Genomic DNA, 18890 nt, shown 5'->3' on the forward strand with positions numbered 1-18890 from the left:
AAGTATTCCAAATGAGCTTTAAATAAAGCACAAGTTGTTTCGGATTTAATGGACAAAGCCTGTTCCCACTAAATGTGCTGCCAGGAGGGCTTTGAAATAAAATCAGATAAAATCTAGAAGTGGCAAGTTTGGTGCTATTAGTGTCAGAGTCAGACAAGCCAAGCAATTCTATACTCAAATGATTTTAGTATTAAAGATATCTGTTTGTGAGAACTTTAATGTTCCTCCTTCACTCTGGAAACCAAAGTTTTTCCCTTGAGAAGCTACCTGGCTTTTGAAGCATTTGCTGAAGCGTGAACAATACTACAGATGACTGCTAAAATCACTTCCAAATAATGAAATACCTCTATTTAAAATTTGATCTTAATGCTTGAAGCGTAGAATAAAGAAAATGAAATTGCAAGAAGGCTATAAGAGCTTCCTGTAAAATAGCACTACTCCTCTGGCAAGTAAGACATCCTAGGGTTATTAACTACAGGTTAATCAACTTCATAATTCTGGGCTAATAAGAGCAAGAATTTTACCTCTTATGTTTAATTCTACAAATCTCAGAAGGTATCGTTATCGGGTACTCGTTATCGGGTAAGCAGTCCAAACTTTGCTAGCAAAGATTTTCATTTGAACTAAAAAGGAGGACACCGAGAGAGCAAATGGCAAATGTGAAACAGCTTTTCACTTTGGACACGTCAGGACAGGTCAGTGAAATGACAATCTTAGTCCCTGAATGGTCTCTTTGTCCGAGTGAGTGCCTGCAGTCAACAAACAGATTTTAATTAACCTTCATTTTGCATCACGTCTGGCACCCTGTACGCGTGCTTTGGATACCCTAGGGCATGCAAGTGCCAGCAGATGTCTGGACAACTGATTCAAGCTCCTGAGCTAGGCTGGTCAGATACTGGTGTCTGAGGTCCCAGTGGCTGTACTGACTAGACCTCTGCTGACTGCAATGGAGTTTATACAGCTACAAGTCACAGAAACAAAACTGTAGGTGTTGGTCTCAAACATAACTCCTTGTTCCTCTACTTACAATTGCATCTGACTCAGGCAGAAGGAAACAGACCACCTTTTAAGAAATAAGTGCAACACAAGATATGGAAAGTCCCCAAACTCTAAAAGCACACATTTTTGTTCCTGTATTAATAAAGCTAACTCTTTAGATACTGAGACTTCTGGATGGGACAGCATAAGAAAGGTTTTCTACCTGGTGGGTAGACATAAAGAACTTATATTCGTGCTCCAATCCCCTTTGATAGGCTTGTGTTTTTAAATCTTTATTGCTCATTTGAGTGTTTTTCCCCACATTCCCAAATTTATGCTGTTTCTATCCTCAGTTCCAGGGAAACTAGATCCTAACTCTTCCCCATTCATGCCTTATAGGGGGACACCTGGTGAATTCTGAATTATTTTCTGCACGGAGAGGATTCAGATAGAGAAATAAACCTTGCCATATAGCCTTGAGATTACTGCAGCCTTCTGGGCAGTGGTATATTTTTACTTAAACCCTCTTAGACTGCAGAAAGAACACATCTTCTGACCTTTAAACTGCCATTCGATATCCTTTGGAAAAGGGACCTCAACCAGCCACATTTTAAAAGAAAGAAGGAACTCCCCCACCTCAGTTTATTGCAGGTGAGTATTTTTCCTTTTGAAGAATAGGGTCTGCAAGCTCCAAACATGAATTGCTGAAGCCCTCTCACCTTCAGATTCCTTGTTAGCTGGCTTAAGGTAACACAGCGCATTGTTATTTCAAACATGGCTGCTTGAAATACTGACATGACTGTTAACATTGGAAATGGCATTGTTAATTTGCATTGGAAATTAATATTGTTAACACGACTGTTAACATTGGAAGTGGCAATAAAATGACCACCAAGGACCTCAGGGCAATAACAGCCCTTAATGGCTGTAACCAGCTGCTAACCATCTTTTTCTGCCTTGCCCCTCTATAACCTCTTCTTCTCCTCCTCAGGGTTGGGCTACCTGTGTTCAAGGTCAGCCCCAATGTAGCACAGCTGTGTAATTAGTCCTTAGGCATTTGGATTGAAGCAGCAGTAAAACATTTTGCAAAGAACCTCTTAGCAAGCCACAAAATCAATACTGAAGGCTGGCACTTAGCAGGATGGGTAGCTCTTGTTGCACATGCAACCAAAAGGAAGCACTTCTTGTTGCAGAATGTATCTATTCCTTACCTGTTTTCAAAGGCAGATTACGTTTTTGCACAATTATGGCTGACATACTTCACCAATGCAGTCCTCTTCTTTTTCCTTCCACCTTTATTCCTTACTATATTTTCCCTCAATAAAGTCTCCACAAAGGTACAGCATCGTACCTTTCACCCTACATTCCTCTAAACTCCTAACCGTAACAGACTGTTCCTACTTAAGAAAAATGCTTCCCTTCCTAGCTAATTCTATGGTTACTTTACACACGTATTTTTAAAAAGGTTTAACTTCTGAAAGTTACTGTGACATTTTTAATGGGTTTATTTAACCCCAAAAAAAAAAAAAAAAAAAAAAAAGCCAAACCAACAGTTTTCAGTGGCTGCTACCTCGTACAGCTCAGCTGCTCTACTGGCTGCTGTTGGCACCTTGGAGCCTTCCCTCACATGGCTGAATCAATCTCAGACTCAGCTGCCAAACCTGAGGCAAGCTGAGAGATAGCAAGGGCATCACTCCTTTCACTGCCACTGCTGCCTCTATTTGTCACTATACCCACTTCTATCCCTATTTTTGCCAAACTCCACTAAAACCAGTACAGTGAGAAGGAGAAAGGCAGAATTTTTAGATGCGTAGAGAATTATTTGAAATCACTCCTCTGCATTGGAGCTCCAAGATCTAGATTTTGCCTGCATTAAGTACCCCCTGAGTACCCCCTGAGTCACAATGACTTTAACCAGTGGTCAAGTAATGGACTTGTGAGATTTCAGACAGACAAAAATAGTATCAGAGGTTTCTGGTTACTTATACTTTAATTGCTCAATTAAAAAAAATATATATATATAAAGCAAAAATTACTGTACTAATCCTTTCAAACATAAAAGTTAAAAAAAAAAAAACAAAAACAAAAACATATTTTGAAGATCTGCTACTGTTACTATTCAGAAAACCCAGACAACATCAGTTAAATGGTTTTATTCTCAAAACAACGGATCAACAATATAAAATACTTTAATACTATTTATGTTTAAATATCAGTGACAGATTACGCAGTTCCTTAAATAAAGTGCTATTTTTACAAATAGGTATTTTGTGTTTACTTTTACTGCTGTTCTAACTTCTTAATATTGAGTAGATAAAGTGTATTTTAGTTACTGAAGAATGCAGCATTGCTTTTCCTTTAGACTCCTCCTCATGAAGCCACTGTATTTTCAACTTGGACTCTTTTGTCTGTCTTCAGCCAACAGAGGCATATTCAGCTATGTATTTCTCCATGTAGAAGCTCTCATTCATGGTGATTTTCGTTCCTTCTTCCGTGCTCCCGTTCTTCTTGACTGTGCCCACATAGGCTTCCTATGGGTTCTTCAGCTATAGGCACTAAAAAGTAGGATGAAAACATGAATCTTATATGGCCATTCATTCTTCCTGCTTTTCTTTGTTCTTCTCAAATCCAAACCAATGAAGCCTTGAACAATTCAACTTGTAAGCTGAACTGCAGAAGCAATCTTTTTATTACTTCCTTTGATGCTTTGTGGCATTGGAATTATAAACAATATTACTTCAGAAAGTTCTGTACAGGTGCAGTTAGGACTAACGTTTCAAATTTTCATTTCTATACTGGAATTGAATCAGCAAGATCCCAGACTTCACCGTAAGAATAAAATCCTTTTTTTTCCAGTAGCTACCTCTTAGTAGCAACAGCTTCTTGTGGTTTTATAGAGCAGCCAGGTGCTGTAAAAGAAAAAAAATAAGAATAAAATCTGATAACCTACAGCCAGCAAGACTCACAGGTTTACTCGAAGAAGACAGACTAATTCCACAATTACCACAAACAGGTTCGTATTTCTTTATCTTGTTGTTATATCAGACTCCTAAAACTTGACCCTGTAATTCACTTTACTCATCCTAAGCCCTTTCCTGTATGGAGAACATATGAAAAATCAAAACCAGGGCGAAAAGGTCATCTGCTGCCATTAACCTTTCCAGTATCTCTCTTTTCTCAGTTGTACCTTTCCATTTGCAAGTCTGTACGGGTTTTGCTCTTATGTCTTACTTTGCCACCATCTCTCTACCTCTCTTCTCTGGATAATTTCTATTTGATATTTATGACTCTGAATTCAGAAGTGCAAAGCAAATACATAAATCACTCCCCACTCTCTTGAACTTTATTGTCACATCTTTTTAAATACATATATTTTTATCTGCAGATATGTAAGTATGTATCAATATGCAACATAAAATATTAGATAAAGAGAAACTGGAAGATCAGAATTACTGCAAAAAATTAATATTAATCACAGATTGAATGGCACCGTATTCCTTTTTCACCATAGGTATAGTTTTTCTTTATCTAACGTGTATCTGCAGAACATTCAACTTATTCTTCCAGTACCTACATCCTCCCTTTGTTCAGTGCCACTGCCCAACATCAGGGTATTCCCTTTAATTCCTGCCTCCTATGAGAACAGCATTACATTCAGGTGAGGGAAGGCAGCTGGAAGTCTATGGGAAGTGATGAGGCTCATTTATTTATTTATTTTTTTACTTCCAAGTTTCAATAAACTTGATATTAGCAGGTGAACTAAGCTAACTGGCAGTTATATTCAACAAGCTATTTTTTTTTCTACCACACAATGAGGTTAAAAATGCCCTAGGAAAAGAAGAAAATTGTTGTCCTTTGTAATATAAACCTCGGATGATCACTTGCTTTTGCATGTCATTTTTGTAGTAACAAATTCTGTTACAAGTCTTAGACTCAGACACAGGAACTCCATGAACTATTTCAATTTTTATTTACTTATTTTAATCACATAGATGAGATCTAACACTTCCTTAGATGAATGTTTTAACTAGCACACAGAATTTTATTTCTACTTTTAGTAAAGAAATCCTACTTCTACATTTCAGGAAGAAATCAAAGTTCTATGAAGAAAGGCTCTAAATTTAAAAGATGAAGCAGCAAGCTAATTCTACAAGGGCTTTTTTTGACACAGTTCATTCACTGGGTTATAAAAAAGTTCTATCTTCCCAGTAGTTCCTGTTGTCAGGAACAGGGTGACTAGAACACTGGCAATTTTCCGAGATATATTTTTTTTTCCCCCTTGGAAACTACCAAAGTATCAAAAACTCCACAATGTTCACACTTGCAATTAGTTCGTATCAGCACAATTTTCTGAAGGTTACCAATTAATTTCCCCTAAAAAAGCGACAAAGGCAACATTCTCCGTGCAAGCTCTGTTTTGCCTGTTCAGAATAGGGAGAACTGCAGCGCTCCAGATCCTAACAGCTTACGGGTCCAGTAGCCACTGCACAGGTAGAGCAGTCATTTGTCTTATGCAGTTCAGGCAATGATTTAAATAAGGAGCTCTCACAGCCTGGACATGCAGCCTAACCTAGTATCATTGGCAGCAGCTAAGTCTCAATATCCTTCTGACAGAAAACAAATATATGTCAACGCCTATTGTTTTCTGCAAAGGAGAATCATCTCACTGCCAGCCCCAGGGGTGACACAGAACCTGACATACAAAGTAATCTCTCTTCCCACAGTGAACCTTACTATAATTGAAGTAGCTCAGCTGCCAAAACCCAACATACAGTTGACAACTTTTCTACTAGTTCTTGTGGCGACTATCATAGAGTTCAGAAGCAATGACCTCAGAAGGAGCTGCTCAACCAGAAGGTAGCTGAGGATACAACCAACTAGCAATTGAGTTTGAACTGCCAAAAAATATCAATAAACTGCAGTATCTCCTCTAAACAAGCCTGTTGTGTGAAATTAGTTACATGATCAAGCCTTTACTTCTGATGGTATTGCTTTTACTACTTCTGCTTATTGTTTTTTTTTATTCTTCTAATGCTTTCTTAGAAGTGTAAATGTAAATAATTACTGCTCTTCTCTTTTCCATCCCAGAAATGTTCACATAGACGTTTTTATTTTTCTGCTGCCTGACATCTTGAAGCAGGTCTGATGAGCTCCTAACCCAGTGGCAGCAGTAGAGGTGCTGAGTCCAGGCTTTGGGAATGGGGTGCTTTCTGGGGAACTGCAGCTAACTGGAAAAATGTAGCTGCTGATGTGGGAAGGGTGGGGAAGTTGTACAGAGTCATGAGTTTGGTGATGGTAGTCAGTCTGCACACTTCCCAGAATTATAAGCTACATCTCTAGAAAGTGAGAAATTAAGTTTCTTTTCCCCTGCTTTTTCATTTCTGAGCCTTATGGGTACGTTCAAATCTCATTTCATTACCTTCTTTACATCCCTAAAGGCTGGAAACTTCATAAAGGCAAAGCTATACTTGCAGCCAATTCATTTTAGGTACTGAGCTTTTAAAATTACTCAACATACTGAGGAAATCACAGTAATAAGTATGAAACAGTGACACTGACACAGTTGGAAGAGCAGGATATTATTATCCTATGAGCTACATCTGGCTTTCTGAAAGGGAGAATCATCAGATGGCTTTCTTGCTAATGGTGTTCAGACACAAAGTGCCCAGAAAGGCTCCTAGGAAGACTTCTAGAGAAACTGGTGGTTATGGACCATGCAAAAACCATAAAAATTTCACATATTTTTCAAACACATCAGATAAGGCAGCCTGTCACAGATGCCACGATGCCATCCAATGATTAGAGTGTAATAAAAGCTAGGAAATTAAGTTCACATCACAAAAGGTATATGTATACACAATGGAAAAGCTTGGGAAGGTTTCCGTTTCAGAAGCCTTCTTTATGTGGGACTCACTCCAAGGTATCTTAACCTGAAGTACTGGTTTAAAAAAAAAAAAAAAAAAAAAAAAAAGGTTACAAAACAAAAGCACAAAGCAAGTAACAACAAATCTCTTAAGCCAAAAGTTCTAGAGGGACTCAGTGGCTAAGCAGCTGAACTGCTGAGTTCCGAATGCAGGTTCTTGTTTAAATTGCCAGGTAAATGAGAATTGATGCTCATCTTTCTAAGGGTTCCAGTGGATCCAGGGAAACCTCGACCACAGACATGACAGTAGTAAGAGGCAGATTTGTATGAACTATGACAAAGAATTGAAATAGTGAACATTTGAAATTTTGTGGAAAAGAATTGCCTCATCAACCTAATGGAATTCTTTGAAGGTACCAACAATCTCATAGACAAAAGAGATCCACTTGATGCATGGATTTTTATTTCACAAGGCCAAAGGTTGGTTCTTAAGACAATGAAGAAGCCACAGAGTAAAAACATATCTTGCATGGATAACTAACAGGTTAGAAAGTGCTGAGGAATTTTTGAAACAGCAAGGAGGCCATGACATGCTACAGCTGAGCAAACCAAGCTACCAGGATGACTATGAGGAGTTGCCATAACGATGTTCCCTTATCACCCAACTGAAGAATTAAAAATATTGTTGCCAGCAGCTGGCTTCAAGGACAAGATCTACGTGACTGCTAATCACATGGGGGTTGTTGTCTTGCAGGTGGGGTTGTTTTCTTGCAGGTGTTTTGTCTGAGTGCTTTCGACCAATAATCTTGTGTGAGACACTATCCACCCCTGCTAAATTTGCTATAAAAAAGTCAGGCTATTCGGGTAATAAAGAGAGAGCATTATCTGACCATATTGGTGTGTGTCTTGACTTTGGCTGTTCTTCCTGCAACAAGAAAGCAGAGGACAGAAGGTGGGAGTAAATAGTAGTTTTCCATGGTGGAAAGATTCACCATTTCACAGAGATCTGCACGAGGACTCAGGGTATTTGACATATGACTTGGAAAAAGGCAGGTAGATTCAAGCAACACATTTTCTTAAGTTATCCATGTAAATAAAAAAAAAAAAAGGCAAAAAGAAAACTGGAAAAAGGACTTCATGAAACATCAGTGACCAGACAATGTGGCAGACAAAACTTGATGAAGATAAAAATGAACTAGTATGAAGCAAGGCATAAAATGATAATCTCTGAGCTCACACTCAGTAGATGATCTGGGTTGTAACACACAGTGTTCCAATAAGAATTGATTCAGTCCTCTATTGTAGCCAAAAAAAAACAAGTACTAGAAAAAAATAGGAAAGGGCAAGAGAACTGAAAACAGAGAAGACAGCTGAAAAACACTGGCTGTATCATGTGTAAATTAATGGCATGCCCACATCTTGAATGTTTTATGGTACCTTCAAGTCTGAAAGGATATAGTAGGAAATGAAATGAGGATAGAACAACTATAGCAAAGGGAATGCTTAAGCAGCCTATGAAAGTCTTCAATCTGAAAAAAAAAAAAAAATATATATATATATATATATATATGACTGAAGAATAATGTCAGATATCTGTAAAACCATCAGTGGCATGGAGGCAGTGAAGAGGAAACAAGTTGTCTACTGTATCTTCTGATCTGGTAGGATGAAGCAAAAGACACTGAGAGTTCAAAACAAATGAAAGCAAGCAGCTCTCAACACAAATGTCAAATAAGACCAGATGAAATAGCCAAACACAGCTGTATGAATCTTGGATCTGATTCAGTACAGCTGCTCATATGTTCTAAAATATTATACATTCCTGGAAATTACTTCAAGTTCCATAAATTGCATAAGGGTCCCGTTGCTACTTTTTACAATAAAAAGCAGCATACCTGGTGCAGAAACTTCATTCATCTACATGCACTTTTCCTCCTCGTCCTTTGTTAGTGCTTCTGTTGCTGTCTCTCAGCCAAATCTACTTCATGAAGCTCTCACACACAAAAACCCACAAGCTAGATCTCTGATGAGCCTCCTTGCAGCATCTTGTCAATTGGTCTGCAGGAGCAAGTGGTGCCTCAATTCATACAAAAGGATGTTCTAACCAACTCTGGACCACCATTACTTTTTTCTGCTGTCTTCAAGATACCAACAAGTTGCTTGGAGACAAGTTACATCTGTATGTTTCTTCAGCTCTTGAGTAATTCCAGTTCGCTGCAGCATGTTACCAAATCCCAAATACCAGCTTCTGCTCACCCAGCAGTACCTACAGAAGAGGCTCTTCAAGTCTGGAATGTTATCAAGAAACATCCAGAAGTTCCCACACAAGGATGACTGCTCTGAGAATGGGAAGTAAGCTGCACTACGCATACAGTGACACCTGACAGTGGCTTTCAGCCAAGCAGACTACAGAGAAGAAAGTAGCCTAACTACCCCAGCAATGCCCAGTTTTCACCAAGACAGCAGTGAGACCTACAGTTTGCACCTGCTTTCACAGATCTAGTGACATTCAGCTGATTGAGACTGGAACAACTGGGACTGACACTCATTATTTAGGCCTACCAAAGCATACAATTGCTCAAATGTTATTTACCATAACCACTAAACGAGTGGAGCAATTGTGTGCGTGGATGCAAACCTCAAAATAAGCAGCTGAAGGAAAGTAAGTACCTAAGAAGGTAAATTTCTCAAGGCCATTCAATGGCTTTCTTGTTCCTCCCCAAACACAGATCCAGAAATGCTGGTAGGAATGGTCTTCAGTAACAGATGTAGATCTATCTGCCTTTGACTCAGGTGGTTAGTAGGGCAGGGGTTTAAGGCTTTTATATTTAGGTGTGACTGTAGTAAATGTATTCACTCATTGCGGGTCAGGAACACCTTTCTATACATTTTGATAATAGATCTAGATTTTGATTATGGATACTACATTTTAAAATGCAGTGTCTTCTCCAACAGTGGCTAGCAATTAACATTGATGGTTGGAATAGATGTATTACTGTATTGTATTACTATACGTGTTTCTATATTATACTATAGATATATTACTATAGGTAATCATACAAAAATATTACATATAAAAAATAAATATATACACACACAAATACATAATTAAGATAGCCATTTAAGCCAGTATACTAAATTGCAAACCTCAATCATATTGAATCTACTTGATCATACCAAGGAAAACTGTCTGATATGAACAGTATGCAAAAGCAAACTATGTATCATACAGAAACTCACCTCCCACTGCTGCCCTTCATCATATACTACGGTTTGCTACACTTATATCCATTTTCTGTGTTCAGTAGTAATAAATGCATAACAACTATCTTGTTCTCCTTTCAGATAATGCTGATGTGTGCATAAAATCTTCCAGATACTTCTTTACCTTGAAATCTTCTCTACAGTCTCAGCAAAAGAGATGGACATGCATCAACCTTTAACCCAGATAGTGGTTCCCTAGCTCGTTTGTCACATTCTGTCCTCTAGCTATTATTAATTAGAAGCACTCATATATTGTTCAATTAACGTCGGGTGCTACTTACTTTGGGAATGACCAGGAGGTCGTGTGTTACTAACACTACTCTCAAAGGAAGAGTGGAAGTTGTGTATAGTTTCTTGTAAAATCTGTCTCTCTCGTCCCTGTGAAAGAAAAATAAATTAAAATGAAGTATTTCTGTTTTACAAATTAATTTATCATGAGTTCATAAAAAGATATGAAAATATGCGTTTCTATGCCCAGAGAGTCACAGTGCACTACTAGGAAGAACAACAAATCCTTACCTCCCAGATATGTAGAAAGCCTTGTAGTCATCTTCCTGAAACTGCTTCTACAGCAGTAGAAGCATTTTCAGGATATTCTCCATGGCTATAAAGCATGGAACATCATACACCTCCCCAGGTTTTTTTTGTTTGTTTTGTTTTGTTTTTCAGTCTTATCACCTGTTGCTTTTAATTTTAACTTGGTGGAATTATCTTTATGTTTTGTTTATTTGAGTTTCCAGTATCATAGAGAGAAAATAAACCTTGAAACTTAAAAAGCAGCTGAGCAGTGTCAGCAGGTGTAATTAAAGAGATGCTCCGGTCCATAATCTCTCTCTGATGCAAATATTCCTTACTCTACACTATTCCTCAAATTAGTAACCGTGAATATAAAATTAAATGGCTTCAAAAATATAGAGAATCAGATAAGTGCTATTTATATAGTCACAAAAAAAAATCAAAAAGGAGACCTTTTTCATTATATTCTTTTTAGTGCCACTGAAATCAACATTCACTAACTGTGACAGGACCAATGTTCGTGTTAGAGTTAGCTTCTCATACGATTGTCAATGCTCTGCAAAAGAACTGTACAGTTACTGAACTAGGAAAGAGTTAGTGAAAGAACAGGGAGTACCACAAAGCAATGTGCTTTTAACTAACCAAATATGTTAAATGTTTTGTTTGGAAAACATTTGTTTAGCTTTTCTATCTAACATCTGCAACTGCATTTTCAAATATATGTTGAATTAACAATACAACCAAACCTTGAATTAGTTTACTAAGCACAGTACTTCAAAACGAACCTTTCCTGCATTCAGTTCAGAAATAGCTGCCAGAATTTGCTGCCTTGATCCATCAGTTTTAATACCCAGCTCTTTCAGATCGCCATCAGTAAGAGTAAGGAAAGCTTCCATATCCACCTGCATATGAAGAAGCAAAAAATAGTATTTATCTAAGCACCGATTCATTATTGAAGGACAGATTTTATTTTAATAAGTTGTATAAACTCACTGGAAACACTGTAGAACAAAAATGTTTAATGACTTACCAGCACCAAACGGTACCCACTTTTCCACTGTGCTCTTAGGTTTTAAATCAGCTGTTAATAATTCAGCTAATTACGATAATACGATAACAGATTTTAAATATTTCTAGATTATATTGTTTTTAGAAAAGCACAGTCAATACAAAATATAGTCTCCAAAAAAAAAAATCCTCTCCTTGCTGTAGCAGTTAGTTGGATAAGACAACAGTTTTTCTCTCTACTTTTTAAAAGCATTTTTCAATTTTCAGAATCTTATGTGTACTTTTCCAGTGTCTCCTGAGGAAAACTTAGGGTTTGTTCATATATGAGTTTATGCTATATCAAAACATCCATAAAGTTGTGATAAAAACAAACATTTGAAACTTCATATTGATACAAACTTCACACACAGAAGTGTTTCTACAAAATGATTCCTTCCCTAACACTCAGGGGAAGGATAATAAGCCCAGTGCATTGTGAAGCAGCTAAAGAATTTGTTATACAGTGCTGAATCCTGAACTCCACAGCAGTGGCAATCTGTTACATGTCTATTCACTGCCCTCTGCCTTCAAACAACCAAACATACAGGTATTACTCATATCTGATAATGTCTTAAACACTGTAATGAATTATTTTTGCTTATTTTCAGTAATGTGTCTTTTAATTCCATCCTTCAGGCAAGTCACTGTCACGGGTCTCATCTACAGTGATGCTTAGCTTTCCCAAAAATCTCCTGCTTATTCACAGCAGATAAGAGAAAGCAGCCATCTCAGTGACTCGCACCCTGCTGCTCTCCATCTGCAAGAGAGGTTCCCGCTGTGATTCCAGGAACAATACAGTGTGTCCTATAAAATCTTTATGCCCATTGGATACAGACAGAAAGAGAGAAATCAGGATGTAAAAAAAAAGGGGGAAAAAAAATTGAAGCATCGATCTATAACAAAAATTGTAAATTCGCTGTAAAAACCACTGATACTTGCAGTTTCCTGGAGAACTCTAGAAATACCACTTGATCCATGTTTCAAGGTCCTTCAGCCAAAAATTGTTTTACAACTTCAAAGTTGATAATTTGGATCACAATTCTAATGCAATATGTGTTGCACCATACTTTTCTAGAATATTTTTTTTTTATATTACCTCTTGTTCCTCAAAAATAGGTTGATATTTCTCAAGTGACAATTTTTTAAGGATGCCAGTCAGCTCATCTGCAAAAACAAAACAAGGGTCAGAAAAGATCAATTTTATTGATCTCTCAAGAGATCACTAATGAACCGCTAAGGTTATATTATTAAATGATACATTTCACACAATGACACATGACAGCAAAAGCCCGATCACATTTACTCTGCATCAGAAGTAAAAATATTGTTGTGTTCTCACCTACTTCAATATACTGTAATTCTATCTAATTGTACTTTGCTAGGATAAAATTCTTTGTTTTGCATCCTTTTTTCTTCCTCATAAAAAGGATCTTAAATAAATGTACCTCTGAGGGCAACTTATGCATTTTCATGTCTAAAATGCAGGTGCTTGGCCCCACATGGCTGACCCAGATCACGCAGTCTATACAGAAAACTCCTCAAGCAGGCACTGAACTGAATGAGGTATTTCTGTATCATGATCCCGGAATGCAAGATGTAATGCAAGCAACCACCCAGTCACTCATTCAAAACCCTGATATAACAAGGGTATGCCTGAACCTCTTCTCCTCAAGTACCTGGCATCCAGTATTAAACACACTATTAAAGCTTTACTCCAGCTAAGATGAAGCTTGGGCAGAATTTAAGTTCCATAAGTTAACTTTCCCAGGATAACAGCACTGGATATTGGGTTTCGTCTCAAAGAGCACGAAAATTAGAAGTTGGAGAACCTGATAGCAATTCTTAACACACATTTAAAATGTCATTAGACAGTCAAAAGACAACTGCAGTTTTAGAACAACCCGCCATTAACTCTCTTAATTACACAGTACCTCTCTCACTTCAGGATCCTGTTTATTTTTATCACTTTGCTGTCACAATTGACTAACATTTTCCCCTCACCCCTGACAGTATCACCAGTGATCAACTGAATGAGAGAATCAAAATCAAAATGAAGAACATGAATGAAAACATTACAGCACAAAACGATTTTAAATATACTCTATATAAACTCACATTTATTGTAAAGATAATCACCATTCCACTCCCAATTTTGCTTTTGTTTATTTCACTTCTTTGACTTTTGACTGTCCTATTTCTGTCACCCCCAGTAGAAACATGAAAGAGAATTTCACTCTCTAAGCTTCTCAAAAGACATCAGGTATCTTGAGATGAACACATTTTTCTGTTCAGCATTCTGGAAGCCTCCTTGTTCACACAGAAAAGCTCACAGAAAACTGAAGTGATAACTCCAGCTGAGTCTTATTTTTGCTAGAGTTTGGCTTTTTACCTCAAGGCCAATTTGTTTGGTATGCTTAACATGATTTGTAAGGGTTGACATGGTTTCAGGCTAAAAGCTTTAGCACCCTAACTGAGGTTAGTCCATGGGAAAAGATAGCCAGCTGTAAAAATGCAGTGAGAGGACTTCACACAGCTTGATGAAAAATACCATCTTAAAGAAACAAAATAAAAGTTAGATTAGAAGCCCTCGGATATATTATCAACTTTTTTTCTTCTTAGCTTGGCTACCCTTCTCATTTTTCAGCACACTGTTGTGCTTAAATTTTAGGCTGGAAGAAAATTCCAGGATCTTTAAAACCTTGAGATTTGCTGTCATAAATGATATCACAGAGTGGTCAGTCACTTTCTTCTATTCTGGGAGCAACTGGAAGAAGCCTTCTACTGAAACAACAATGTGGTGACCATCCACCACAACTGCTGGGCTGAGGCTGAAACCCTGATGGAGGAGCCACAACCTCCCCATGCAGAAGCTTACATCCAAACAGACCTCAAGAGGAGCAGAAGAGCTGCCCTCCATTGCAGGGACCATTTAGTAGGTAAGGAACCGTCTTGCAGGTCGCACCCAGAGAGTGGTGGCCAACTCTATGTGCAAGTAGAGGCCAGTGATGAGTGGTGTCCCTCAGAGGGTCTGTCCTGGAACTGGTATTGTTTAATATCTTTATGAACAACAGACAGTGGGATCGAGTGCACCCTCAGCAGGTTTGCAGATGACACCAAGCTGTGTGGTGCAGTTGATACAACAGAAGGCAGGGATGCCATCCAAAGGGACTTGCACAAACTTCATAAGCTAGCCCACATGAACCTGATGAGGTTCAACAAGTCTATGCAAGGTGCTGCACCTGGACTGGGGCAATCCCAGATGTGAGCACAGACTGGGAGAACTCACTGAGAGCAGCTCTCCAGAGACGAACTTGTGGGTTCTGGTGGATGAAAAGCTCAACATGAGCCAGCTGTGAGTGCTTGCAGCCAAGACGGCCAACTCTCATAACCAGGGGGTTGGAAATAGCTAATCTTTAAGGTCCCTTCCAACCCAAACAACTCTACAATTCTTTGATAAACAAACTGTAATTCTAATACTTTTCACAAACTTAGACAACGTTTTCAACTGTAGGCCTTTCAGGATTTTTTTTTCCTCTTTCCCTCTTCCTGTATTATACACTAAGTTTGAACAACCCCAGAATCCTCTCATTTATTTTTGTTTTTATATATCCTGCACGGCATAATGTTTCACTTCTGCTTTTTCACAAGATCTTTGCTTCACTTATCCTATACCCATACCTACTCTCCCTACCTACGTCTTTATAAAGGTTCTGGGAGCTTTGCCACATTACTCCTTTTTAGCAACTATTAGTACTATTCTATAGGAGTAGGGTAAGATTACCTTTCTCCAAGTTTTCACAGCCTCCTTTTACTCTCACATGGTTTCTTCTTTCATGATTCTCTACATCACTGGTTCTCAGAATAGGGAAAAGCTGTTGATGGTCCACCACCTGATTGCCTAAAAAGAAACCATGCGCACTTCTGAACCACGCTGCCTACTGGTCCTTCACAGTGATGATCAGAGAAAATGAATTAGAAAATTAATTTAAATTTTCTTGAAATAAAAAGAAATTTAACATTACATAACTTACTCTACTGATAACTGCTGGGCTTCTGACTTGTTGCTCCTAAATAAACTCACAGTAAGAAAAGCCCTTGAATTAAAGGACCACTCAAGCATGAAAGTCACAAGCACAGTGAACCCCAAACTACTTAGGCTCCTGACAACCTATACTTCTGCTACAGAGGAAACTCACTGTATCGTGGCACTAGCAGTGTAGTCATAAAGCCCTGCTTCTCAAGGGGAGAGTGTAACAGCTGATAGGTTGGAGAATTCCCCTTCTTATCCAAGAACCAGTTCTCTTCCCTTTATGTATTTCTAAACTGACAACCCTTATGTTATCAAGCCATCATTATAAAATGGCACTAAAATGTGAAAGGATTTTCTCCAGCAGTCAGTACAATATGTTACAGCTAAGCCATGATAAGAGGACAGAAAGTGGGTCAAATACCACCTCCTTTTAGTGTCAACTACAAGGAAGTACAGTGCCAGTACAAAGTTAAAATAAACGAAAATAAAAATCAATCCTGACACTTGCAAAAACAAACAAAGCCCACCAGAAATAGGAAAAGTGCCTCTTGCAGAAACTAGATAAAAGATACCCACATTTCTTATTTAAAAGATTCTGAGTCATGTTATTTTTCTTGCTTTTTTGAAATGTTTACAGGGGGAAAAAAATGAAGTAATTGATATCCTGTTTCCAATATGGTGAGAGGACTTTTTAAAATAAATGTAATTTAGATCTAAAATTTCAAATTAAAAAGCAGTGATCTCACTGGAAAAGTAGTAACCTAAAATGAAAGGTCAAAATAAGGCTACGTTTTGCAATTCAAAAAAAAAAGCAATACAGCTCTTAAAAGCAGATACGTGTACCTATGAATTGTTATGAAACAAAATTGTATTTCTGTAACGATGTGCTTCACCAAATTTATTAAAAATATATTTTTCACTTCAAATTTGGAGAACATATGTTTTCTACCCTTAGTAAAGAGTGGAAAATCAGGATTTAAGCCACAAAGAGGGAGAGGGGAGAGAAAGGATGTGCTGTAAGAGTGGTCTACCTACATGCTCTATGCTAGCTTTGAGATGGTAATTATCTCCCTCTAAATGGAAGAGATCACAGCTTTTGGAAGATAAATAGATGCAGCTACTGCTGGAATGTCAATCCCAAATCAGAAAACACTGAAGTATTTTTTCCTAAAAAGAAAACAACTCTCACTCTCATGCTGATAAACAATAATCCAGTACAATTACAGCTTTAAACACTATGTGCTCTTGATAAATGTAATTACAGAGACCTACTCACCATCTTCTGTAATAGTACCACTGCTGGAACCATTGCTCTTGGCCTGTCTGTGAGAAGAAGAGAGAGACGACTCCACGTTGTGAACCTTAGGAGACGGGGAGGGTGATGGGGAAGGCGTGAGAGTTGGTGATGTGCTTTTAGATGTAGATGAAGTCCCAGATGGAGGTCTTTTGTTCATCTCCAGTTTTTGCTATAGTTAATGATATAATCATTTCATGAATAAAAAAGTAGAAAAAAAGGTGTTTACCTATATATGATGCTTCAATATTATTTATGATTCATATTATTTCTGCAGAGCACATATTCACAACTAGAAGTATCTGCTTGATCTATATTGAAATAATTGGAGTAATATATCTTAAGTCAGTCCCTAGGAGAGTTAGTCCCTCAAACTCATTAAGGCAAACACATGCATTAAGGCTGCAATTTTGGAAAAAGAAAATTATTTTGCATAAAACAATTCCATATATAAGCATTACAACTACTCTGGATAAAATCTGAAGTTATTTTGACTCAGGTCAACAGAACAGAGGTCTTTTTCATTGAGAAATTTAATCAAATAAACTCTCAATTAAAGCTTCTCAAAGTATATCAGATGATATTTTCAAGTAACACTTCATGTTAGATTAACAGAAATAAGTAGCAAGCATAAACCAAGTTTTAGGTGCACTTAAACACCTTGCTTCACTGGAATGAAAGTTTCCAATCAATACGTAAACTTGATATTACCTAACATCAGTTAAATGATTCCAAATTTATTAATATTTTACAAATACTTAATTAATGTGGAGGCATGGAAATGGGAAAATTAGTGAATTATAAATGAGTTTAAAAAAAAAAACACACACCAAACATATGTAGGTACATCAGTCTTTTCAAAGAATAGTTAATGTAACTCACATCCTAAATTCCTAGATCTACCTACCACTTCAAACATTTTGATGTTTGCACTATATGACCTAAAGAGAAGTCTACATCATTTTCTCCTGGATTCCTGAATTCAGTTTAACTTAAAATACTTTTGTCAGTCAGGATGCTATAAGATAGACATAAGAAAAACACTGAAGTAGGTAAAAAGGCAAGAAGGAGAGAGCGTATGTGATTCCTGGCTCTCTAAGTTTTGCTACTGTGCTGTGGCATAAAGGGAGCATTTCTAGTTAATCAAGAAGATACAGATTAAAAAGATAAAACTAACTTAAGTTTGTAGCATTCTTCCATTACTCTGTTCTACACCACAATGCACTATGTCCTCAGTCCCTGCATTTGACTAGAAGCATGATACAGATTTGAGAGGTTTCTGCAGAACACTGTGAGCTCATTTTTATGTTTTATCCCTTGATACATTCCCAAATTTCTCTGTAGTCTATTATTTTACATTTGTGTTTTAAAATGTTCTTCCTTCTTTGGTGCATTGTCTGCATTTATGTAAATTAAATCACTCTGTAAATTGTTACTCAGCCTTTTGCTTCTCTTCTTTAAGGCTTGTACAATCTATACCCTCATGAACAGCTTTTGAAAATGGAGCAGTGTAACATCACAGCACTCTTTAGATCAGTTATTTCCAAGTTTAGACAGCATGATCGTAACGGGAGGGCTCAAGCATTTCCACGATGGATATGGGCGCTAAATTTCCAGCACTTAAGCTGTTTATTGCAACCACAAAGTAGCTTGCTTAAACTCTTGGCAGCCAGTGTGGATCCCTATGCAATCGCATACTGCCAACAGAAAACTTTTGTTTGTGTATCATGTCTGAGATGATCTTCTGGACATCTATACAGAGATCCACATTCATTCCTTTTTTTTTTTTTTTTTTTTTTTTTTTTTTAAATCAATGGATAGACTGAACTTCATCTAGACATCTAAGCAAAGAGCACTGAAAGAATTGTTGCCTTTCCAACACACAGGCATCAATTTTA

At 37.5% G+C, this 18890-nt stretch overlaps 1 protein-coding gene across 1 annotated transcript in view; it reads right to left on the reverse strand.

The window, feature by feature from the left end:
- Window positions 1-3760: 3760 nt before the first annotated feature.
- Window positions 3761-18890, reverse strand: part of ANKS6 (ankyrin repeat and sterile alpha motif domain containing 6) — a gene marked incomplete at its 5' end in the record, with an annotated part of 43795 nt that continues 28665 nt past the window's right edge. The window contains 6 exons of the mRNA XM_084282723.1: window positions 3761-3887; window positions 10387-10483; window positions 11407-11523; window positions 12765-12832; window positions 15450-15566; window positions 16975-17164. Coding sequence (XP_084138849.1) covers window positions 3838-3887; window positions 10387-10483; window positions 11407-11523; window positions 12765-12832; window positions 15450-15566; window positions 16975-17164 — 639 coding nt within the window. The 3' untranslated portion in view covers window positions 3761-3837. The remainder of the gene's footprint in view (window positions 3888-10386; window positions 10484-11406; window positions 11524-12764; window positions 12833-15449; window positions 15567-16974; window positions 17165-18890) is intronic.

The sequence above is a fragment of the Netta rufina genome (genome assembly GCF_964035555.1).
Source record: "Netta rufina genome assembly, chromosome: 2".
Classification (NCBI taxonomy): Eukaryota; Metazoa; Chordata; class Aves; order Anseriformes; family Anatidae; genus Netta; species Netta rufina.